Source organism: Clytia hemisphaerica, unplaced genomic scaffold (genome assembly GCF_902728285.1).
Source record: "Clytia hemisphaerica strain Z4C2 unplaced genomic scaffold, Clytia hemisphaerica genome assembly, whole genome shotgun sequence".
NCBI lineage: Eukaryota > Metazoa > Cnidaria > Hydrozoa > Leptothecata > Clytiidae > Clytia > Clytia hemisphaerica.
The window spans coordinates 100,703-125,875 of NW_027103773.1; the positions used below are offsets into that span (position 1 = coordinate 100,703).

The following is a 25,173-nucleotide window of genomic DNA, read 5'->3' on the forward strand; positions in this document are numbered from 1 at the left end:
AACATTTCTGCCAAATTTCAAGTCCATATCTTTTATAGATCAAAAGTTATGCAAGGCTGGTGGAAAACACCCCCCCTTGAGAATACAAAATCAGAAAAAGCCTGATAATAATAGGGTTAAAATCTTAGACTAATTTCAAGTGCATGTTTAAGTTCTTTAATTGCCCTAAGAAAATTGCTTAGTCTGCTGTGTACGGATTTGTGTACAGTTTTCAAGAGACTTTGGGTTCTGACAATTAGAATCAGGATACAGGATAGACATATGATGATAATATCCAAATATTTGAGGGGAGTTTTGTGTTTTTTTTTTATTAACGGTGGTGGCATCATGAAGATTTTAAATATACTATTTACAATTATAATTTTTGGTTAATTTATTCCCACTGCTCCACGGAGGGGAAGTGGTGCCCATTTGGGTACTCCCACATCTCAGTAGGCTCGAAATGGTGACCATTTGGATATCGTGGGTTGGAAGAAACAATGAAAGCTTCATTTTCCTTAGGCTGGGTGTTCTTTTCTGAGCGTTCGATATTCTTGGCCTTGTTAAAAGTGCCTTTTTGTTCCAGAAAAGCAGGAATTGATTGCTTCAAGTCCTCATTTTCTTTCTCCAAAATTTTGATTTTTTGGTTGGCCAATTCCAGCTCGGCAAGGAGACGTTTAATGTCTTCGGTGTTCTCTTTGTTGATCTGCTCAATGTTCTGCGAGAAAATTAAAAAACACAAACTTTAGTAAAAGTGGATAAGGAGATTGTTGTCTTAAAGCCTCTTATTTGTACGTCCAAGGCGATAATTTAAAGGTTCAACATTGCTCACTTAAAGACTTAAAGTTTTCAAACTACAATCAGTTCTGTAATATTTGGCAGTAAACAGTGATTTTCATGTTTTTTGAAGTCAAACCCCTCCCCCCCATCTTCAATGGTTGGATTGGGCTCTCTGGGGCTTATCAACCATTGAAGTTGGGGGAGGGGGGCTTAGGGAATTGAAAACATAGCTGAGGGGTTGTTTTTGAGGCTTACTGCCAAAATATTACAGACCTGATTGTAGTATTCGATCCAGCTTAGACAGCGCTCAATGGAACGTGAAAAGGTGCTCATTCTTTACAAAAATGGCGCCTTTTCACAAGTATCTTGCTTTTTTTTTTAATTTAAAATATTATTGACTTTTTTCTGCTTGCTTCGCTCTCAATTCAAAACTCATAAGGTTTCAGGGGGCAAAAAACAAAATATATTTTTGTGGGTTACCAAATTTTTGGCTACGCCAGAAAATTTACCCCACCACGCTACTGATTCGATGTGTTATCTGAGAGGTGGATGTTATTTCACCGAGCAAGTCTCATCTTGCTATTGTTAAAGGTATTAAAGAATATGGATAATGTGTAAAAAAATCAAGCTTCATACCTCTTTCATATCGAAATCCTCTGATAACCAAGGATGGTTGATAATTCTGTCGATTGTTGCCCTTCTTGATGGGTCATGGTGCAACATTTCTCGCAAAAGATTGATGATTTCTAAAATGACAACGAAAGATATATAAGTCATTATTCTATTTGTTTAAATCACTAATCACAGACATGAGAGACGTCTTAGAACGAATGCAAAAATACTCTCGACCCTTTGGCATACGACCATTCCATCCTTATCAAAGTCTTAAGGCAAATGGAAAGTTAAAAAGCAAAATTTAAGTTCTTTAAGCAAGGTTAGAGTTAAGGCCGGCGCAAATGAATCCAACATTCAATCCAACATTTCCAATTCATTGTTGGACGAAATGTTGGACGAAAAGTTTCGTGGAAAATTTCGAAAAGTTGCATGAAAAGTCATTTGCGCAAAAACGTCAAACATTTTCCTCCAACATGATTACGCAAATGCATTTAACATTGAAATCAACATAAAAGTGACGTCAATCTCATTAAAAAATGTTGGATGAAATGTTTGACGGCGATCAAACTTCATCCAACATGATTTCCAAAAATTTTCTTAAAAAGTTGCAATTTTATGACTTGCGCAAACGAACCCAACATTTGATTCAACAATAATGTTGGATCAAATGTTGGTTTCATTTGCGCCGGCCTTTAAATCTTTTTGAAGATATCTTGAAATTGAATGCTTCTTGTTATTGAACATTTGACTTGGTCCACATTATTTTGCAGTTTTTTTTGCTAGAATAGAGAACGCTTATATTTACTAACCTGAAGAGAGTTTTCTTCCATAAGGGAGTTTTGGAAAACGTTGTAATTGTTTTTCGAACTGGAGAGGGTTGTTTGTGTGTTGATACGGTAAACAACCAGTTACGAGCTCGAAGAGAATGACTCCGCTAAAATAAATGAAAAAATAACGTGTGAAGTATACTGCTTGGATAACTTTTTCATTGGCATCTTTCTTTCAAGAGCGCAGACCTTTAATTTACGTAATCACACGATTTTTTCCAAACTCACGCATTCACGCAAGTGAAAAAAGCCCATTCACACCTTCACGCAAACCGCTGGGGGCTTTTCAACGGCTAGAAGTTAGGTCAATACGACTAGAAAAGTCAAAGTCAAAGTTCTATCCAGTGTATTGAAAAAATTGTAGATATATGCATTGAATATATTTAACAACAAAACTTCTGACTGGGACACTTGAACGTGTCTAAATGGTGTATCTAGACTATAATTCGAGTTATGGTCGCATAGCTTTTTTCTTCTAAAGATTACTCTAAGGCCTTAGTCCAAGCTAAGTCTGGAGGTAAGGTTTGAAGTGTTCCTAATTGCAAAAGCACTCAACTCAGTCCAGGGGGAGGGGCTTAATCAAACATATGCAATGCAGACAGTAGTGGTCGGTTTTTTGTTATAAATTATTGAAATAAAATCAGCTTACAGTGACCAAACGTCTGCTTTCTGACCATCATATCGGGCATCACATGTACCGTTGTATCCGCGAACCACTTCTGGAGCCATATGAGACATGGTTCCGCAAAATGTGTCACAAAGGTGATCACGTGATGATGGGAAACTTGAAATGCCGAAATCTAAAAGGAAAGAAAATATTGATTACATGAAGTATGGATTTCTTACATCACCAACTTAAAATTATTGAAAGCAGTCCCAGTTGCACCAGATTCTAGAACTTTGAAAAAGACAAAACTCCTATACGTGTCAAGTTTTCCTCCCATTTACTAATGATTTTTTTTCAAAAAGTCCAAATGAATCTTACCTGAAATTTTGATTTTTCCACTTTCGTCAAGTAAGATATTGTCGAGTTTTAAATCTCTGAAAAATATACAAATAAATAAAAAAGAGTAACTTTTATCCTTGGCTTATTGGAATTGATCAGAAGACTTGGAAAAGAATGAAAGGAAAATAACAGAATCGCTTTCTCAAAGCTGATGAAACTTTTCCCGCACTCGTTGGGTTTAACCCTATTCGTACTAGGGGGGGGGGCTCTTTCTGTTCGGAAGTCAAACTATTGGTAATAGCTCCTGAAATAATAGAGCTTTTGCCGTGAAATTTTCTGTAAATTCCTAACTTTTATTTTGCTTCAAAATAAAAAAATATTTGACATCTAAATATTTTCACACCTTGAGCATGATGACATTTCTGACAGTAAGGTGTCACAAAAATTGACACTTTTCCAATACAAAATTATTTTTAATGTCAAATATATCGTTTAAACCGTAATTTATTGAATATTTAGGATAAAATAAGCATTTTAAACTCAGGCAACTTTTTTCTAAAGCCTTTGTTAGAATACAATAGCTATTTATAAGAACAATGGAAAAATTCGGTTTTTGCTCACTTTGGGCATGATGAGTGACGTCATCAAAAAAAATTTTTGTCAAAAGTTACCTTACGTGACAAGGATCTTGTGTGCCAAATTTCATCCAAAAAGACCCAGTAGATCAAAAGTTAAGGGGTGGTACAGGAAAAGCCCCCCCTAGTTCTGCACAAAGAATCTATTCAATTAAGGGGTTGTTATAAGGGATGAAGTATTTGTTGAATTGGCTGAGTAGAAAAGCTTCGAAAGAATCTCTAAAGATCTTACCTGTGGACAATACTTTTGTCGTGGGCGACTTTCATCGCTCCTACCAAGGCTTGGCATATTGCTTTGGAGTCCTTTTCATTGTGACCATCAAATGATAACAGATCTCCTCCATCGCAATATTCCAGCACAAGGTAGGCTGTGTTGCGACGACTGCTCTGAACAATTTTAACAGCTGCACTTAAAATAGAAAAATTATATTCTCTATAAGTAAAATATGACTACGCACCGGCACGTCCGATATATCTCACTGAACACTGAGTAGGATTAAATTTTCAAACTAACACACCTGTCTCACAGCACCTGTGGAACCTTTTTCCTCAGTCGGGCTAAAATTTTCGGGGATAGAAATTCTATTGTTCTAAGGTTAAAAAACCCAGTTTTGGAGAGCAATTTTTAAACATGGAATTTCGAGTGGGGATGAAATCAAAGTCGATTTCCCATAGTGGGGCTGAAATTCAAGGGAATTTCCCCACCCGGGGACGAAATTTTTGCTTAATTTTCCAGTGGGGCTGGAGTCCCAGCACAGGGGTCTTAAAAGTGCTAGAACAATATGCAATTATCAGCCTTTTTTATACTTACAAAGTTAAGGTGTCCTTGAAAAGCTCGCATCGCTTTTATTTCTTGTCTGAGAGACTCTTCGAATAGCGATGCTTTATCAAAGTTCGTTGGCTTTATGATCTTGATTGCCACCTGTAAAAATAAATAAACTATTAAATAGTGCCATGCCTGGTGATTATTCCTAAACCGACATTCGATCTGCTTGGGGTGATGAATGATGTAGAAAATTTATTAACTCTAACTCCACACGTAAGGATCAAGGATATGAAATAGCGTGTAGGTCAACAAAGTACATTGGCGGAAATTTTCTGTGTTATACATTTTAACACTTTCACGTATTTTAACGTATATTACCCGTTTACATTGACCCTAAGCTATTTACCTTATTTCTATGTCCTAGGGCGCGGAGCTTGTTCGAGAAAGAGTCACTCGGATCAGTGAAGTTAGCATAGCTTGCCTCCTTCACTTTCGCAAAGCCTCCTTCTCCTAAAGTCCGGCCTAGAACAAATCCATGTTGCAAGCACTCGTGTGCTTCAATGCTCATTATCATATAATCAATATATCAATCAATATATAAAACAAATTTAATACTACTTTTCTCACACAAAAAAACGAGAAAAATCCTTTGAGCGTCTATTCTCAAAGGTGGGTCAAAGTACGATGAGTTTTCTTAGAAGTTTTTCTTTTTTTTCTACAAGCTTTTTTTATTTGACGTCAAATAAATCTTTCAACTTACGCCAAATTGATTTTTCAACTGCCATCAATCTTAAACATATTGAAGATGACTGACGTCAATATTTCCTTGTGAATTCTTTGAAAAGATAAAATTTAGTGGGGATTAAATTTCGCGGATTACACAAAAATCTGCAAAATCCACGAAATTTTATTCTCCCGAAATTTTATCCCATTAAAGTAGTGTTTCTTTACCTGCTCCTCTTTACATACTTTAATTATACCAATCGTAAGGCGTTCGTCCACAACATCGGCATCATCTACCCAGGTATTGCATAGTGAGTATAAATTAGTTACACCAAATCATCTCGACTATTCATCATCGGGAGCGTCAAAGAAAGTCCTCAAAGAAAGGGAGTCAAAGGGACCAAATTGCAATGACTTTATATGCATATAGCTATTCTTCCTTTCCTTCCGATGGTGCTTGATATTACCAGCAACCTGTCAGGGATGCAAACGAAATCTGGAGCCTAAATTGTTGACTTCTCGGATGCTAAGGTTTATTCGAAACCTAGTGAATTGATGGGATGCGTTGTGTCGTCTTGGACATTCATTCCGAATAGTAGTCAAAGCAACGATGTAAAAATAATAGATAACCAACTTGCCTTGATTCTCAAAAAACATCCGTGTTACGGTTGTAAAAATATTAATGACATTTTGCATCATAAAAAGTGCAATTAAGTAAAAACTTGCTTCATTTGCAACCTTCTATTGGACAGAATCGATCACGTGATGTATATTTTTCCAAAATTTGGGTTTGAAAAAGTGTATTTTCCTATAGGTAGCCTCACAGAAGGAATTTTTTAATTAGATATTATTGTTCTATAAACATTCATCTGTTTATTTTGTATCAGGCAAACCTTCATGCACTTTCATTCGTGAGATATCGCACTTCAAATCACACATGTATTTTCAGATAAAACATCATTTTATGAGCGTTTATTTATCCAGATGAAGATTAAGTGGTATCAGGCCGATCCGTAGTCAATTTGTCTAAAGATTGGTACCTTTGTCTTTTGAAAAAAATTCCAAAATTTGTAGTAAATAACAATTCAAATTTTCTATCAATTCAGTGGATGTCAAAAAGTGTGTCAAAATCTAGCTAAAAGCATAACACGCACTGCACACAGAGCTATTTAAAGGAGTGCTCATTTCAATAGGAAAACAATGGTTGTTCTCTTGGGAGAAGTGCCTTCTAGAGGTAGTTGGTTATCTATTATTTTTACATCGTTGGTCAAAGCTTGTGCTTGTTTGAGATGTAGTTGCAATGACAGCTTCAGGATTATTGACTTCAGACGATAGAAACGATATTTCATCTCTAAACTCCTTATGAAGTCGTACTTCTAACTTGCCTCGATAGCGAGAATCTTAAAAAAGGAGCAAAAAGGAAACGGTATTAGGAGTCGATTATAAGACTGCGGTTATGATCTATTTCTAGACATTTGATTCGTCGAAAACTATTTTAATCCAGCAACTTCATGTGTTCATGCCATTTACCTCCATATTAACAGCCTCTAGCTGGGAGAGGGGGGGTTCAAGGGGTACTCAATACCGAATTACCGGCAATTTTTTCCCAAAATACCGGAACACCGGACAAAATAAACTCCAAATACAGTCACCGACAATTTTTAGTATTTATGGTATGCCTAATTCGTAAGGAAAGGCATTTCAACTGCAAGAATTGTTGATAAAATAAGAGGCAAGAGCGACATTCTGTTGAAGATTTTATTTTCAACTGTTCTCTTGATCAGACGAACGATCTAATTTCGACAAATAGCACAGAGGAAGTAAAGTTTAGTCACTGAGGAGGCGCAACCTTGGTTTGTGCCGACAGGAGAAAATTTCGATTTTTACACTATTTTATTTGACTATGTTTTAGACTGTTCTACTATATAACAGAGTGCCTCAAGAGCTTCTTTTCATGGAAATGTTGAAGTTTTCTAAAGTCGTTTTCTAAATTTTATGAAAATTTTGCGCCGCAGGTGATTTTTAGAATTTTTTTCATGAAAATGCAGTTCAGAAAGATTTTGAATTTACCGAAATACCGAACTTCCATGAGAATTACCGGACAAAAAAAGGCCCATACCGTGTCACCGTAAACCTTGAACCCCCCCCTTAGCTATGACATAAGTTTTGAGCAAGTTAACTTTAGAAATACAGCTGTATATGAGGAGACAAACAAAAACGATGTAAAGAAATTCAGGGGGGATTGTCTGGTAGCATGATGTTCTTACCTAGGTATATGGTGAAGGTACTTCATGGAAACGACTCTTCGGTCACCCAAAATCATTTAAGTTACCCAGCTGGCACACAACGTTGTTTTAACGTTCATCTAACGTTATATGGACGTTGCGAACGTTAGATAAACGTTGAAACAACGTTGTGTGCCAGCTGGGTATGTACTCTTCTACTTCTTCAAAATTTGACGTGTGATGTGATGTGCTAGCATTATTGTTACTCTCAACGCTTCTTTCTGACGGAATATCAATAGCTATTTTTCAGTGGTTATGGTGAGTTTAATAAAACGTTTTGAACAAAAAAACATTAACTTTGTACTCTTCCGCAATTAAGTCACTATTAAAGATTTCAAAGTAAAGCGAAAATAAAAAAATATAGTGTTTCCGGAAACCGGTCGGGTGAGAAAGAAATATTTTCTGACCCGGCCGGAGACTATGGGTTCATCTAAATGGTTCATCATAAAGAAAATTAAGTTGACCGTTCAAGCTATCAAACGTCGTTTGGTTAGATATTCCCACTTGTAAATCATGTTTTGTTCGATAGTAGTTGATACATGAAGAATTCAGGGCTTACTTCATACTGTTTGCAGTAGCGTAGACAGGAGGGGCGTAAAATTTGTGTAGGAGAGAAAATTTTTATGACACTGTAATTATCTATTCATGATATAAAAAGACAATTACTGTGTTTTAAAAATCTGCTCTCCGACATAAATTTTGCGCCCCTCCAATCTACCCTGCTGGTTTGTACATAAAAGTTCTATTTCAATGATCTTAAGTTATCAAAAATGGCAAAAAGAAAATTTTTTACCAGAGTCCTACGAAAGATGCTAACACCCCTGTCTCAAAGTCCCGGTGGGGATAAAAATTCGTATTGAAATCCTAATGGGGGTAGAAGGTCAAAAAACCCAGCGGGGATGGTTTCGGATTGCAGTTTTTAAGCATGGAATTTCGAATGGGAATGAAATCAAAGTCAATTTCCCAGTGGGGCTGAAATTGAAGGGTATTTTCCCACCGGGGACAAAATTTTTGCTCAATTTTCCAGTGTGGCTGGGGTCCCAGTGGGTCTGTGACACAGGGGTGTTGCTACGGATCCCAAGGGTCGTCCCTCTTCTATTGAACTAAATCAAACAGGAGGATAGATTTTACCCATGTGTATAGATAACAACAATATCATTCCCTGGAGAACGGACCGAGTCCGAAACATGTCGGGAAAAATCAAAATATAATAGCCGCATTCTTTTTCACCGTTTAACATAGATAACAACATAACGTACATTTCTTTCAACAAGGATCGAAAGGTTGGCTTCGGTATCGACCGTGTGTACCATTGTCTCTCACTGCCATCGTTTAAATATATTACTCCAGCTCATCTTGAGAGGTCAAAATACTACCACGTCTCAAGGTGTTAAACGTGTGGAGTTGGCGATTAGTGGAACAAAACCAATTTCGTTTTCTTCGCACATTGTAATCACTGAGGTCGTGTTCAGACCAAGGTTTAAAGCAATTAAGTCTACATGTTTCTTTTATATTCCTTTTGTATTTGACGGCACGCTCCTCATTAGTTAAACCAAAGTTTAAAAAGGAATCACCCTATGGTTTAAAAAAAAAGTTTTTACGATTTCGTTACAGTTTTCTGAATAGACGAAATCAGAATTCGCAAGTGAAAAGCATGCTCCTTTTGTAAATGAAGAAAAAAGAACGTGAAATTTATGACTTAGAGACGCTCGGAGCATCTCTAGCAGTAATGGCTTCAACGAACACGAATTAGTGTTTTGCAGAGGGATTCCCTAAAATCTTTTTTGTTTCAAAGTATCTCAAGAGAGAAGATGACATGATTTCAAGTTAGGAAAGGAGATTCCTCGAGATCGCTAATCGATGATGACAAAAGAAAAGTGATTATAATTGAATTCCCATATCAACAAGGTACTACTTAAACCTTAAACTTAAACTTTCAGGTCTGAACACGACCTCATTCACTAAAGTGATACCTGAGGTTATCATCGATAATGATTTTTCCACCTCAAAATTGGATGTTTGGCAACAAAACAGTTTCGAAACCAAATTGTGAAGGTTGACATGTCTAACCAGCCGCTTGGAGTACTTTTGTAAACGGCTCCTGTAATAAATGAACCGTATATAGTTAATGTAAAAAATTCTTTAACCTTAAAAAAAATAATATGTAGCTGCAGTTAAAAAAATACACGGAATCAAATTGAAAAGTTTTGGTGCAAACAAAATTTACACTCCCTCTCAGATCAAGTCAACAATAGCCCCAAATCTGGCTCAATTCTTGTTGATGTCATCTTTATGGAATTCGATGGCTAAATTTAGCGATATTTTGGTTTTGAGATTAATCATTTTCAATAATCTAGCTATATTTTAGGGCCAAGCAGTAGTGTGGTGGGTCGACTAAAATTCGGGCAAACTGGGGAGGCCATTGTTAGAAGATTTTGATTTTGGCGCCCCCTATGAGAAATAAATATATTTTTAAAAGTTATGTTAAATGGCAGCTGATGGTATGTAGTGGCAACAAGAAATGTGACAGATTTTGGACCATGTTAGGGGGTCTGATTGGCCAAACTTCAAAGACCGAAAGCATCCACCGAAGGGGGACAAAATATCTGTTCTGAAGGCACGTTCCAACCTGGATATGGCGATCTGTTCTTAACGAAATAAAGAAAAAAGTCTGCTGGAAAAAGTGATCTGTTCTACTGAAGATTGGGACCCGCAGCTGGAAAATATGGTCTGTTCTACTGAAGATTGGGACCAGCCGGAAAAATATGGTCTGTTCTACTGACGATTGGGACCAGCCGGAAAAATATGGTCTGTTCTACTAACGATTGGGACCAGCTGGAAAAATATGGTCTGTTCTACTGACGATTGGGACCAGCCGGAAGAATATGGTCTATTCTACTGACGATTGGGACCAGCCGGAAAAATATGGTCTGTTCTACTAACGATTGGGACCAGCTGGAAAAATATGGTCTGTTCTACTGACGATTGGGACCAGCCGGAAAAATATGGTCTGTTCTACTGAAGATTGGGACCAGCTGGATAAATATGGTCTGTTCTACTGACGATTGGGACCAGCCGGAAAAATATGGTCTGTTCTACTGAGGATTGGGACCAGCCGGAAAAATATGATGTGTTCTTATGAAAAATAGTTTGATAACCAAAAAATAAGGTGTCTAAGAATTTCCTATCTGTTCTGAGGGAATTTCAAGAACGTCAAAAAGTCTTTGAGATCTGTTCTTTTCCTTACCAATGTGGTTGCCTGGAGTGGTAGATGAAAATTCTCTATCTGTTCTACAAAACATCTGGCAATTGTCAATCTGTTCGAACTGTTAGCTGGGGAATTTAGCGATCTGTTCTTATAAGATTTTGTCAGCCCTGGTAGATAAGAACAGTTAACTCGCGTAAAATCAATCACCTGGTAATTTTGTACCTGTTCCGAAAGTTTTTTTACCTCCTAGCTGGAAAAATATAACTGATTTGAAGTAAAAATTTCTCCCCTGGAAAACGAGGAACTGTAGTTCTTAATTTCGTGGAAATCCTTCCAGCTGGCAAACCAGAACAGATATTTGCAAATTTTAGGTCGGTGGGTGCTTCTGAAAGACAACCCTATTTTCGTTACACACTTTTCATGATATTTTACATAAAATGTAAAAATGTAAGAATTCATCCCAATACGCCAATAGCAATGTACTATAAGTGGATTCTGCTAAAAATCATTTTTTTAAACTTATAACCCCTATAATTTTAGTGGTATTTTAATTTGGTTAAAAATTTAGTTAAAACTTTAATCCCGACCAAAAGTAATCCAATTAAGGTAGTGGAATACAAATACGTACTCAGTTTCGGTGTGGACAGTCTGTAAGATTTGTCTCCTCAAAATTTGATTTATGTATGGTTGGAATTCAATCCAAAGTCTCCAAGAATATTCGTTCATTTCAGCAGGTCTAATCTTGCCCCGGGCAGAGACTTAACATTATCGACCAGAAACATGGTGAAGTGCCATCTGGTATTGGAAGCTTTGACCCAATCCACTCCTGCTGACAAACTTTTATTTTTACCACCAAATACCTTCAAAGGAAATAAAGTAAACATTACCATGAAAGTAAAACGAACAAAACGAAACAAAAAAGACAAAATAGAAGGGGGTGTCACGTGTCAAGTAAGAATTTTACGTTTTGAGTGAGTTTTCATGCAAGAATTACACTGATACAGGGGTGTAGGTAATACAAATAACCATACCTTGTCTATCACATTTTGCCGAATATAATGATCTTGCGCCAACATTTGCAAATCTATGGGATTCAACAGTATCTTCCAAACCTGCAAAAGCCTCCTCGGCGGCTTGGTTGTGGCGTGGTTATATCCATCAGGCTTCAGGCTGTATTTACCTATAATAAAAAATAAAAATATTGACTAACAAAGTAATTTTCTCCGATGACTTTACCGTCACATACTCCTGTGTCTGTGACGAGTAAATTCAGCCCTCCAAAATTCCCTTGGACAAAAAGCGGTCACCCTGGAATAAACAGGGGTTTTCGGATGGAGTTTTATATAACTTGACCTACAAAAGCTGTAATTGTTTTTGATAAATATTGTTTATTACCTTTAACTTTGTTGTGAATTGTTGTATATGGAATGGAATAGTGTTGACTTCATTTGGTTGGATTTAACACCGTGTATGACACGCTCGAGTTGTGTAATATGACGATTTTAAAGGATGAGGCGTCTGAGGCGTGCAAGCGTGTGAACGATAGGAAAACTGCAATTCAATTTTGCTGTTATTCTTTTCGGCGCCATAACGTCAAGCCGAAATGGGCGCAAATGGGTATTCCAGTTTCTACGAGACAAATTTTTGAAATGAAAATTACGACAAATAGACAAGTTATACACGTAATGAATCGCACCTATCTACCTTTCCCGGTGGTACAAAAAATTATCATTGCCATTCGTAGAAATGCTAACCTTTTGGTTTTCAGCGTATTATTCATAGTATCCCGGACGTTCTGCAGTATAAGAGAGGCCACTCTCTTCTATCAATGAAAATAAAGTTGAATTTATTTAAAACAATACTCTTACAAAGTTTCTCAAATTGACTATTTGTTTTTCTGGATGGGCCCATAACATTCAATAAGATATTAGTGGTATGGAAAATTTCATAAAACTTGGTTCAAAGGGCGACACTTGAAAAAGTTTAAGAAATATCGAGCCCTTACATCAATATATTGATTGACGATGTTTAAAAATCTTAGCTCTTATGTATATTACAAATCTGACTGAAGACTGCCTGACACGGCACGAAATTCCGAGTATCGGAAAATAAACTAGTCTCTATTATTGACTGATATATTACAATCTATATATGTAATATGTATATCACATCCATAATTACTGACTGGTATTCGAAAGCTAGACCAACATTGACACAGATTCTGAAATAAAGAAGTAGCCTACCTTTACGAACTTTTTTATGTATTCTTCACCATCATAACAATAACAGGTTCAGTCCTGACATCTAACAGCTTTCTTGTCCACAGACCAATGATAACTCATCACGATATATTTGTTTGTGAGAACCATATCAATCACTGTGGTTTATTGCGTGACTTAATTAGATGCGATATATTTTCTGCTTATCTTACCTTATTTTCACAGGTTGTAATTGAACCAAAAACAATGCGATCTGACAGAAATGAGTACGGGTACCAATGGACTAAAGCCAAGTGCAAAAGTTGTATCTCCTGTATGATTAATAAGCATTTAGTTACCTCCATAAGTTGCGCGGTCCAGGTGGTTTTCGACAATGCTAATATGGGAAACGAGAAAACGCTAGTTTGAATCCACCATTAAAAATTAGATGAAAGCTTAAGGCGCCATTTTTGCTTGCTGGGGAAAGATTCGTCTTTATCTCATTGACTTATACTGCTTCATTTTTTCTAATTTTCTTTTAAATTTTACAATAAGGCGCAGCAAGAGTAAAGTCACTTATTATTTAAACACAATACGAGTTTTCTAGTTAACCGCCTGCAAGGCTTTCAAAACCTAGCTCATATAAGTTTAGTCTGGATGTTCCACTGAAGGATCCAGTTATTGTGAAACAAATAAATTATATTGAGCAGACACGAGTTTTTCAGAAAAGTTAAAATGGGTAGAGAAAAGGTGGAATTACCAGGGCAATCATATACGATATCTCCATATTCAGGGTGTACTAACTCTACCACTAAAAGTTTTATACACCCCTGTCTCACAGCCCTGGTGGAACTTTTTTCCTCAATGCGGATAAAAACTCCTATTGAACTGCCAACGGGGAGCGAAATTCTATTTGTCAAAGCTTAAAAAACCCAGTGGGGATGGTTTTGGAGTGCAATTTTTAAACATTTAATTTCGAGTGGGAATGAAATATAAGTCAATTCCCCAGTGGGGCTAAAAGTCCAGGGTATTTTCCTATCGGGGATGAAATTTTTGCCAGATTTTTCAGTTGGGCAAGGGTCTCGCCAGGTCTGTGACACAGGGGTGTTAGTGACAACGTGAGTCCCTGATTTTAAGAATTTATGAAGTCTGAAAACAAGACCAATACCTTATTTGGCTTTATCAAGTTTTTCATCAAAGTGAAGTTCAAAGACAAATTTTTATCAAGTATGAAACGAAGATGCTTCTGATGATCCTGAACTACTAACTCACCGGTTAAAGTACTCTTCAACTTCCTGCTAAGAAAGATCAAGGATGAAGGATGCCATCCATTGATGAACCAAACCACTAATGTTCGGCATGTCACTTTTTAGTTCTTGAGAATAGCGAATATGGTCTATAATAAATGAAAACAAGGATAAGTCATCAGCAAATATAATAATTTTGGAAATAATTTCAGGGAGTTTGTTAACGTAAATCAATACGAAAAGATGTCCGATAAAAGAGGTGCACCGACTAAGACTTTTTCAAAATGAAACATTTTACTACCATATTTATATGATTTAAACACTGTGGAAAATATATACGATTAGAATTAGCACCTAGATTTCAAAAATGATCCATTTGATCCCACTTTCCTCCGGGTTTTTCCAAAAAAAAGAGGTCGATGTGAAAATTCAATCCATTAGCTACACCCTGATATAAGTTTCGTATATATATAAACTGGACACGACAAAGGCCAAATATAGAGCCGACTTTATAAATCCGAAATGGACTATGATTTTTTTCATCCTGAAATACTCCGGATTCAACAAGTGATGTCTTAAGTTCCATAAAAGCTTTTAAGATCGGACAGAGCTACTAATCTATTTTCTTATTTTTGAATAACGATAAGAAAGGGTTCAGCTGTCTCTGTTAGTGCCGATTTGAACCGGGTTGGTTGAAAATCGGCATTTTCGTACAGTCAAAAAAAAAACATGTCCCTAAGAGCCTGGACCTTTTATGTCAAAAAAGTCCTGAAAACCCTGAAAATACTTTGTCTTAAACACTTTTTCTGAACCTTTCATTCTTCTTTGGCAAAAGTTAATTTCGCAATTTTTTGAGGTGATGTATTTTCAGCATTTCTTATTTTTCTGGCATTTGCATGAATAGTTATAAAAGTTATGGTTAAACGTAGATCCACTACTATGGGACAAAAATGCAATGGTTTATGGTTTATGATTCCTGTCAAGCTGGGAGACACTGACATTTTTTGACAATTTTTGATCAAGTAAGTGAATCTAGAATGAACATAATTAATTTTTTTTAAATAATTATTTTTAAAGACTTTTTGGAAAACCTCATTCCAGGTGTTTGTTCTGAATATTGACATCATAAATAATTAGTTTAAAAAGGACCCAAAGCATTTTCAATCGATTGCGCTGGTAGTATTAGCTGAGAGGGTATAATAATAGCTAAAGTATCGACCGTGACAAAATGAGCTTTTGTATATATAAGGTAGCATGAGATATATATCCTCATCTAGAGGCTGTAAGTATTTTCTATTTTCAAATTTGATTTCAATCAAGATCTTTTTCACAATTTTTCAGAAGATCTATTCCCGTTGTTGTAAATTCATTACCAGTAGTCCTGAAAAATGACCACGTCGAAAAGTTTTATTGGTCAATCGAGGCGTTGGAAAGAAAATAAAATTTATCAACATATAGTCATTATTCGAGGCGTATAACAAACTACAATATACTCACGATCAAGTGGCTATTTTCTCTTCTCTTGTTGCTTAGCCTATTGTTTTCATCCGTCGATTAGCATTTCCATTTCTGTATGAACTCTTCACCAATGTTGACACAAGATGTTTTATTCTACGCCAAGGTGCGCATGAATATCTCACTGTCCGGTAAGAGTCAATTCAAACTTGATGAACAGATGTCAATTCCAACGCAATGCCCTTGTTCTGCCGACTCTTTTGAGTGGCTCGATGATGACAGTGAAATTTGGGGGGAGTTGAGATTGAGCAATTTTCACCGTTAGTAGATTATCGCGTTGCCCGATCATGCTTGCAGTTGCATTGTAATATTTGCGAAATCCCAGGATGGGTGTTAAAGACTGTGAGCTCGGTGACGTGTTTTAACTTGGCGTAAAGCTTCTGCAAGAAACCAAAACAAAAAGCATCAAGTTGAAATTGGGCTTACATAATCAAATCTTTGTAACAAGTCTCTATTAAACAAATAACACCTTTTCCAAGAATTGTTCTTTTAATAAAAATTTTGGTCGTTGGAGTTTATCATTTTCAAACGTGATAGACACACAAAACAATCACTATCGATCTAGGTTGTTCCATTCTAATGACTTAATAAGTAAAAAGTATGTTATCTGTAAAACTACAAACTTATATCGGCATAAATTCCAGTGATTTCCAAGCCATTCAACGCAGTACCAGCCATTGTTTGCTCTTTCACGAGGTTATACATCTGTCCATTTCTTTCGATGTCGATGGATAGATTGAGGTAAATTTTGAAGCCGGTTTTTACATCAGAACAAAAGCAGCAGGAGTCTGAGATGAAATTTATCTTCTTTGAATCTTTCTAGAGATAGAGACAGAGACAGAAAGAGCGTTACATGGATATCTTACGTCCAATTTTAAAGTGATCCAATGGTGAAAAACTGTGCTGGGTCTATCATTTGTAAGCTAGAAACAGTAAAACTCATAACATTGACCAGCTTCCATATCTTGGTTATATGGATAAACAATTGGTCGCTTCTCCAATAGCCATATTTAGATCTCCGTTCAATCAAAGTACTAAATTAGTTTCTAAGAAATCAAGATATTGAAATAACTTTTGAAATTATTTTACCTTTGTATTAATTGGCGAATAAGTATCGATTGTTTTGATTAGCTTTCGTTGTTCATCTTGTTACAAATTGGAGGATCGTAGATTGCCACTGTAATACGAGGTGTATTTCCTCTGTAATACTAATGTCTCGATATAAATTCTCGCTGAGAGTCAATTTGTGAAATTTGATGAAGTTGTGTATTTTCGAAAAATTGTTATTTCAATGAGACATCTAAAGTCATTGGCTCCAAGTGCCAAGTGTGCACTAGTTCTTTGGACTGTCATTCTAAAGAGTTTGTCAATTCTAACAAATTACAATGTCCACTTCAACACAACAGCCGGGAGACTTCTTAACTCAAAACCTAAATCAGAGCAAATCCTACATCAACTCATCAACGAATTACCTGCACAAGACAATCCATTCGACATAAACGAAGTTTCCTACGCTGACGTTCGTAAAGCCTTATGTAATCTTAGAAACGACTGCTCAACCGGCCATGACCAGATACCGTCGAAATACATTAAACTCGCCATCGATGAAATCTGTAGTCCCATTTGCCATATTATCAACTCTTCCATTCGACAATCCGTCTTTCCTAGCCAGTGGAAGATCTCGAAAATCAGCCCTATTCCTAAAATTGAGTCACCCGCTGATCCGAGCGACTACCGTCCAATCTCATATTACCGATCCTTTCAAAAGTATACGAGAGACTGATTATGACACAAATGACAAACTATCTAGAAAGTGAAGAACTACTATCAATACATCAATCTGGTTTTCGAAAGGGTCACTGCACAATAACCACCTGCATCAAAATCAAAAACGACATCCTGAAAGCGATGAATCGAGGCGAAATCACTCTTGCAGTTCTCGCTGACTTTTCAAAAGCATTTGATACAGTTGATTTTGAAACTCTTATCAAAAAACTTCACACACTACGATTCTCAAAAAGTCACTCTATGTTATCTCCAACTATCTGAGCAATCGACTTCAGTACGTACAGATCAACGACAAGAAGTCATCCATTCTCACAGTTACTAATGGCGTCCCCCAAGGAAGCATACTTGGACCCATTCTCTTCAACATTTACGTGTACGACATGGCAACAAAAACCACCGCAAAATGTGTTCAATATGCTGATGACACGACTATATATCGCCACACCAAACCAAACGAGCTTGAAAAGTCTGTCACTGAAATGAACTCTGATATTAGCGTAATTGAGAAATGGTCGCTGGATTCGAACTTGATATTTAACGCCAGAAAAACTAAATCGATCTCTTTGCCACATCTCAAATGGCAAGGAGGCATAATTTTGAATTCGAAAATCAAGTCAAATAACGAAAATGTGATTGAGCGTGTTCCCCTATTCAAGCTGTTAGGAATCATCTTCACCGAAAACCTAACATGGAATGAACATGTCAAAAAAATCGTCACTAAAGCATATGGCACGCTGAAGAGTCTATCCCTCATCAAACGATATTTACCATACCGTGTACGACGCCAATTGGCAGAATCTCTTGTATTGAGTAAAATAGACTATGGTAATACCGTAATTCACAACGCACCACAATATCTATTCAACCAATTACAACGAGTCCAAAATGCCACAGCTAGCTTCGTCCGGAAGAGCTACTCTCGCAAGTCTGACGTAATAGATATGAAATGGCTACCTGTCAAAGAACGGACCGAATACAGTTTGCTAAACTTGCGTGGAAATCAGTGAAATGATGATGGCCCAAATTCCTCCCTATGGAGAAATATGTGCAAGCCAAGACTCGAACGGATGTAATTGGTGGAACTAAATTGCGTGAAACCTGTAATGTTAGTGGTTCCTTTGAATCTGAAGCTTCTAAAATTTTTAATGAACTACCTGTTAACTGTCGTGACTCAGAAGACTTACAAAGCCTTTTGTCAAGAAACAAAAAAATTTTTTCGACAAAGCCCTAGCTAGGAGCTTGCAGTAGTACCTCTTCTACCAACTGTAGTCCCTGCGCGCTACTCGCTATTTCCTAGCTGGTGCTTTCTATGTTATATTATTTCTTATACCTAGTTTTAGTCTAATTCTCGATTTGATTCACGCGCCATTTTAGTTTTAAATTAATTCTGACTTCAATTCTTCTAATATCCCTACTCGTAGCCTTGGTTCCCTAGTCTCCATTCTGATTTTAGATTTAGCCCATCTGTTCTTAGGTTTACTTAGTCTGTATTTTCTTCAGTGCATATATATGACTTTATTATATTCTGTTCTATGAAGTTTTTTTTTTTTTTTTCCATTTGATGTTTAATTATTTTCAATTAATTTAATTTAGATAGTTGATAGCTCACTTATTTATGTCAAAATACTGGTCGTGTTTTGCAAGGTCCAGTACACTTTTACACAGCCTTCAGTGTTGCAATCTATGCAAGTTTTACTCATTCTATCTTACGCTCTGTCGTGATTCTATCTCACCGAGTTCTTAGATCTACTTTGTCGCTTACTTTACCTCTAGCCACCAATAGTACTTGAACCTTAGTCTAGTCTAGCTTATAACATTATGTTAGTATTTTTTTTTTTAAATATATTCGTTTATTTTTTATAATAGCACACATTGCGATGGCCTCAGCTAGCATACTCAGATACTCGGATTTGTTTAGGTTTTAGTCTAGCTCTATCACTATTCACATTTTACCCCTTATACTTCTTAATCCTAATCATTTTATTCGTCATACTAGCCCACCGCTTCGTCCCTATCTGCTTGTGCGCATACGGCCCCAATTTTTCTTCAGTATACTACCAGGTTATTTTACAATTTTTTTCTAGACATTGCACATATATTATATACAGAATTTTCAGGTGAAGAGCCAAATGTAAATTTTGGAAATGCCAGAAATATATCATTATTATTATTATTATTATTAGAATAACTCGGAAAGCTGGAGGAAGCAAAAATTAACCGCGTTATGAAATGTAAAAACGACGTCACAAAATTCGCAAAATAACGTCATAACTCGGGATAATTCGAATGATTTTCTTTTTGGGAAAAAATAACTCTGGAATTTTGGGTTTCGTCTTAGTTTCAAGCTTATGGACAACAAAAAAATATTATTAGAGTAAGGATAGTGCAGGCTTAAAACATAATTTCATTTTGAAGGTTTGGTTTATATGAGGGAAATAAGGAAAGCGCCTCAGATACTAAACAATGAAGTTGTCTGAATTTAACTTTACAAACTAAATGTTGTTGACGTCACCAGCCTCCATAAACAATCATTGGCTCAGCATTACCATGCTGGTATCCGCACCTTTGATATTTTTTCCTTGGTGCTTCCACTGTTGCACGACTGTAAATAGAGTTCTGACATTCATGTAGTCCATCTCCTTTGGTTGTTGTCATCCCATCTTTCCATCACGGTTGTTTATCCTGTTGTCTTTTTTATGGTGCACTTGGCGCATAGCTACCCTTAGTCTGTGTTTTCGATTTTGAGTTGTTGGAAACTTGCTGACAGTACTTTTTGACCCACTTCCGATTTGGTTGTGAGAAATTCAAGTTTGAAAGCCATCTTTGAGAGTTTGTCTACTGTCTCTGGCATTCTTAAATGAAATGGTCGATCATATCTTCGTTGTTTCTAACCACAGTCGACTGTTTGGCTTCAATGTCATTTCCCGGGCTTCTTCTTTCTCTGTAGGTGTTTTTTTGCTCGTATGTTATTGTCTATGGTATAAAAAAGCATCTTCGCTTTCTATTATACCTGACTATTATACAGAGCCTTGAAGTAGTCCTTCGTTTACTATTTGTTGTTTGATTTTGTGTTGTTGACTTCAATTGTACTGAGGCTAAGGCGTGTGTATTTTACCTATCAATATAGAATTATCATCTGAATCATTCTGTGTGGTATCTTTTATGTTACGCACCCCTATATGAGTACCCGGTCGTCTTGGTGATAACCCGAAGAAAACAATTGTCAAAAGTGGCCTAACATTAGCCCCAGTTGGATAATGAGTGAACCTGGTCAAAATAAACGAAATTTTTCACGTCAGATGGGTAGAATTCGGAGCGACCCAGTAAAGTAAAAGTGGAAATTCCGACTTATGTGATATTTTTAAACCTCAAAATCAGACCAGGTGGAATTTTACTATTTTCATAAGTCACGTTTTAAAACACCACCGGGTTACTGAGACAGGGGTGTTGAAAGGATCCCTTTTAAATCTAGGAATTTTCTACATTTTTTTGTATGTTTTCATATCTTTGCTTTATCTATGTCTTCTGTGTAGCCTTTTTCTCCAATCTCCATCTTTCCTTGATGCTAATCTCGCTTCTATATTTCTGCTGTTCATTGTTGCATCTAGAGAATTCCTTCAACCTTTTCTCTTTGCCCTTCCTTCATACTTCTTGGCATTTGTTATCTACTTTTCCCCCGTCGCTTAATTTATTGCTGTTTTTCCTTAATTTGTTTCTTTCCTTGGTCAAGTTGCTTATTTCCTTGTTCAAGATTTTTGTTGATCATGAATTCAACTTCTTTTTCTTTGATGTGTCGTCTACTGGTCTTGTTGCTTTATTATTATTGCTCGGTTCCCTAGCGTTTGTAAACTTTTGTTTTCGTAAGTGTTTCGTAAATTTTTTTTGAATTCGTGGAAGTCTCCATTCCTCAAGTTCCATCTGTATATTGGCTTCATATTTAGCCTCCAGAAGTTGTCCAGTTCTTTCCTGATTATAATTGGTTTGTGGTCTGATCCTCCCATCCCAATTCCTCAATGACATTCCATTTATAAAAATCGATTTAAGGTCTGGTGCTGGTTCTTTCTCTGTTCCTCAGTTCTTGTATGCGCCTCTTTTAGACATACCAATTATTTTTCCAAGATCCATTCTTCAACCATTTCCCCTCTTTTTCTTTCTATTGTGTTGTAGTTTTTCTTTTCAATCATAGTGCCCTCTTCCATAATAAAGATTCACGTCTGTTAAGGTAACCAAGTAAAATGTCGTCTTTCATTGACGGTCAATGCTTGGTTGTTACCATCGTGTCTTTCTGGTAATTCCCTACATATCCAGCTCTCCCGGATGGTAAGTAAACATCTCGGGGCATTAGGAGGGGATACTTTGGCAAGAATGGATGGTGCTGGATGTAGGATGTGGACCACCAATAACGCCAGTTATCTGTCTGGACTTTTGAAGCATGATCTGTAAATTGTCCTGATGGCATCTTGAATACCTCCTCCGGAAAGTATCTTGAGTATTTGATGCCAATCATAAAATCCGTATGACCACCAACTTGTTTTGGGACCAGAGGAAGACCACATGGATCACCACCAGATTTGGCATAATCTTTCGAATGTCGTTGATAACATCATCCATTTTGTATGTTGGAAACTTCTGGGTGATTTGGTCCATACATGGTCCAATGAGAGTTGCGTCTGTTCCATCAATGAGTGGAATTTTGTAGGTGCGGTACTTGCTTTGACTTGATATGTCACCAACACCACCCATTGTGATAGGACCAGCGTATTGTTGATTTGCTCGGTTGCCAAGTTTTTTGATTGTGTGATGACGAACAATGAAGTCATAGCAGCCAGAGGCGTAGAATATGGTGATTGATTTCCATTTAAACAGATTGGTTGTAGCATGAAGATTGCTTCTGGATCCTCATCGTTTGAGTCGTTAGCAGAATGGAAAGTCAGCTTTATCTCTTTGGAGTAGGCTGACACAGGTTGTCGGATGATGCATCTATTCCTATAAGGTTCTAGGATGTCCAGGTTTTGTTGTTTCGTCTTATGTTCTCCACAAACAAGGGTTTGAATGGTTGATGCAAGAATTTATTATACACTGGATATACAAGCAACAGATTTTTGCCGATTTCTCGTGTACTAGCTATGCCCGCAGTAATGATATTACTGTTCACTCTCCTTCCCTCATTAAATGATTTTTCGAAGCATTTTTATTGCATTTCTTATCGAAAATCACTCATCCAATTCCCAAAAGAGACTTAAAACATTCCTGTGAGAGTCAGATTCTTCTACTTAATTGCTAATTATAAGTCGTTATGATGTTACAAGCTGTGAGAATTGCAAAAGACGTGTTTTAATGTTGACACCGGAAATTTTCAAACTTCAACCTCAAAAAAACCACCTTGCTACCACGTGCCTCCAAAGGATTTTCATACCATAGTGGAGCCAAGGCACTCAAGGCTTATGTATGTTAATTTCAGCTCTTCTGGGGAAAGTCTTGGAAAGATAGTTCCAACTGAAAACTTCGTGTCACTATAAGCATTTTGTCTGAATTTCTTGTCTAATGATGTTTTTCTCACATTAGATTTCACAAATGTATCCAGCTTGGAATGCTAGCCTTACTTTCAAATTTTTTTTCTGCAAATGTACAAAAAGGAAGAGCTAGAGAACTTTTTGAAAATAAGACTGATAAACAATTTTAAAAATCAGACATCTTCGAGCCATGACAGTTGACCTTTGCGGACAAAGCTAGAACATCAATTGTTTTCTGAAACAATGAAAATACAATGATCGCTCTCCATCGTTTTATGAGTCGTTTATCCAGTGTATAATAAATCTTTGGTTGATGATAAGGATGCTGACATATAAACGTATGTTGGCATTGACCATCTTTGTTATTACCTTGATCACGTCGTGCCGGAAAGAGACACTTGTAGCAGATATTCTTCTGTTTAACGTTTTGAATTGCTCTGGTAGAGTCATTTCGACGAAGACTTTGAAGGAGAATTATTGTACTAGCTTTGTTCCACTGGGACCATTGGTTTGTGTATGATCCGTCGCTCCACAGCTGATGTAGCATGAAGATTGGTCAGGAAATATGTTGTAGGTTGGTCGACCTCCTTTACCACCTCTGCCTTTTGGTTGGTCTCCCAGTGGACGGTGAGATCGATCAATTTGATGATTGCTTTGCCCTCTTGGACATCACCATGTCCAACTTATTCCTGGTAACGAGAGGAAAGAAAAAATCACTGCCAAGATCAATCACGGTCGAAAGATGAGGATGATGGTATTTGGGTTTCGGCTTCCGTTAGTTTCCTTCCTTGCAAAAGGTGATCTTTTTTCTGGAAGTTGTTTGGGGCGTTTTTCTCTATTTTTCCACAAATAGCTGAGTGTGAACCCACGCTCTAGTCAAAGAGGGTAGTGCGGATATGTCTCACATTGTCATTCTTTCCTCACCTACATTCATCATTTTTAGATATTTTCCATCTACTAGTAACTAGATTGGCTTGGGAGGGAAGCATGCCAAACAGAACAGATGGGAAAACTAACTTTCCAAAAATCACTCCATATTTGATGACTTTATCGACAGCTTTGTCATGCCATGAAATGCACTGCCTTTGCTGACTACATTGTACTAGTTTCAGAAACCGCACATTCTTCTCTTCTTTTGGAACTTGGCTGCCAACTGAAACGGTCCTCTCCTTTCTCAGTCATATCTTTGGACGACTTAAATTTAGTGCTTTCGAGTCCCGAGGTATTCGCCTGGGTTGTGCTAACAATGTTATCGTGTTCAAGTATGCTGATGCATTTTTCTGTCTCTTCCGCGGCATTACATATACGCCCTGTCTTCAATTCAGGCGGGTTTGTTCCATATCATCGAGGTAAGTTTGACACAACCTGGAACTCCTAATATACAAACTTCTGAATCGATTTTTTAGCAAACTCTATTCTCCAGTAAAAAGGACACAGTTTTTTTAGCGATAACACCAAAGAAGACTTTACTGTCCACATTGAGTAAAGGATTAAGGCGAAACTTGTCTGACTCTTATTCTTTCGGTATGCAAACACTTTCTGCCGTCGTTCATCTTTTTGGGAGGATTTTTTCTTTCTGTGTAGCAGAAGGAAGAGCTAGATAATTTGATACGACTTCTCGGGATCTTGACCTCTATGTATTGGGCCGACAAAATTTACTAATGTATGGAAAAATGGTAAGCTTAGCTTCTTGGTTATAACTTTTGATAGATCAGCCCTCCTCAGTTGGTGCGATTATATGTGTCACTGATAGACAACACAGTATTAACAGAATAACTGTGTTCATCTTCTTCTTCTAATCAAGGGACAGGAGGTATTGTGTTCCTGGGTGATGGTTCATTTTGTTTTAATGGCACACGAGAAGCTTCATGGCTGTATGCGTTCATGTTGTTGTTGGTTCATTGTTCTTCAACTCTTTTTCAAAGCCTACTCTCAGCTGCCTAATAAAGTGGTCGGAATAAACGCCAGGGCTTGAAAAATCTTCAAATTTTAATAAATGGGGGGAGCCTAATTACCGGGGGATGGAAATTGTGCCACTAAATACCTTAAAGTAAGGTAATTATAGACTAATACCTGGCTATTTAGAGCAAAGTAAGGGACTCTTCTTTTTGAAAGTTGTAATAGGAACCTGAGAGTAATCAAACAAAG

The 25,173-nt window shown here is 36.9% G+C and overlaps 2 protein-coding genes and 1 long non-coding RNA gene across 3 annotated transcripts; 1 reads left to right on the forward strand and 2 right to left on the reverse strand.

The window, feature by feature from the left end:
* Positions 1 to 2,178: 2,178 nt before the first annotated feature.
* On the reverse strand, positions 2,179 to 5,116 carry LOC136806094 (uncharacterized). The gene is made up of 6 exons (XM_067062663.1): positions 4,955 to 5,116; positions 4,594 to 4,704; positions 4,015 to 4,169; positions 3,187 to 3,242; positions 2,851 to 3,001; positions 2,179 to 2,308 (listed from the first exon to the last, which is right to left on the reverse strand). The coding sequence occupies exons 1-6, from the start codon at positions 5,114 to 5,116 to the stop codon at positions 2,179 to 2,181; spliced, it is 765 nt and encodes a 254-aa protein (XP_066918764.1).
* Positions 5,117 to 14,239: 9,123 nt separating this feature from the next.
* On the reverse strand, positions 14,240 to 17,067 carry LOC136806097 (uncharacterized). The gene is made up of 3 exons (XR_010846517.1): positions 16,814 to 17,067; positions 15,707 to 16,543; positions 14,240 to 14,358 (listed from the first exon to the last, which is right to left on the reverse strand). It is a non-coding gene; the product is annotated as an uncharacterized lncRNA (long non-coding RNA).
* An 825-nt stretch (positions 17,068 to 17,892) lies between these two features.
* Positions 17,893 to 18,519, forward strand: LOC136806095 (uncharacterized). Its single transcript, XM_067062664.1, has one exon. The coding sequence runs from the start codon at positions 17,893 to 17,895 to the stop codon at positions 18,517 to 18,519; it is 627 nt and encodes a 208-aa protein (XP_066918765.1).
* Positions 18,520 to 25,173: the final 6,654 nt, after the last annotated feature.

Bases quoted from the DNA above. Each gene is read 5' to 3' on its own strand.
- LOC136806094 (XM_067062663.1), bottom strand. From the start codon at position 5,116: ATGAGCATTGAAGCACACGAGTGCTTGCAACATGGATTTGTTCTAGGC. The intron at 4,705-4,954 runs GTAAATAGCTTA...TTATTTTTACAG, and splicing joins CCCTAGGACATAGAAATAAG to GTGGCAATCAAGATCATAAA. The intron at 2,309-2,850 runs GTAAGCTGATTT...CATTTATTTTAG, and splicing joins AAAGCAGACGTTTGGTCACT to CGGAGTCATTCTCTTCGAGC.
- LOC136806095 (XM_067062664.1), top strand. From the start codon at position 17,893: ATGGCAACAAAAACCACCGCAAAATGTGTTCAATATGCTGATGACACG.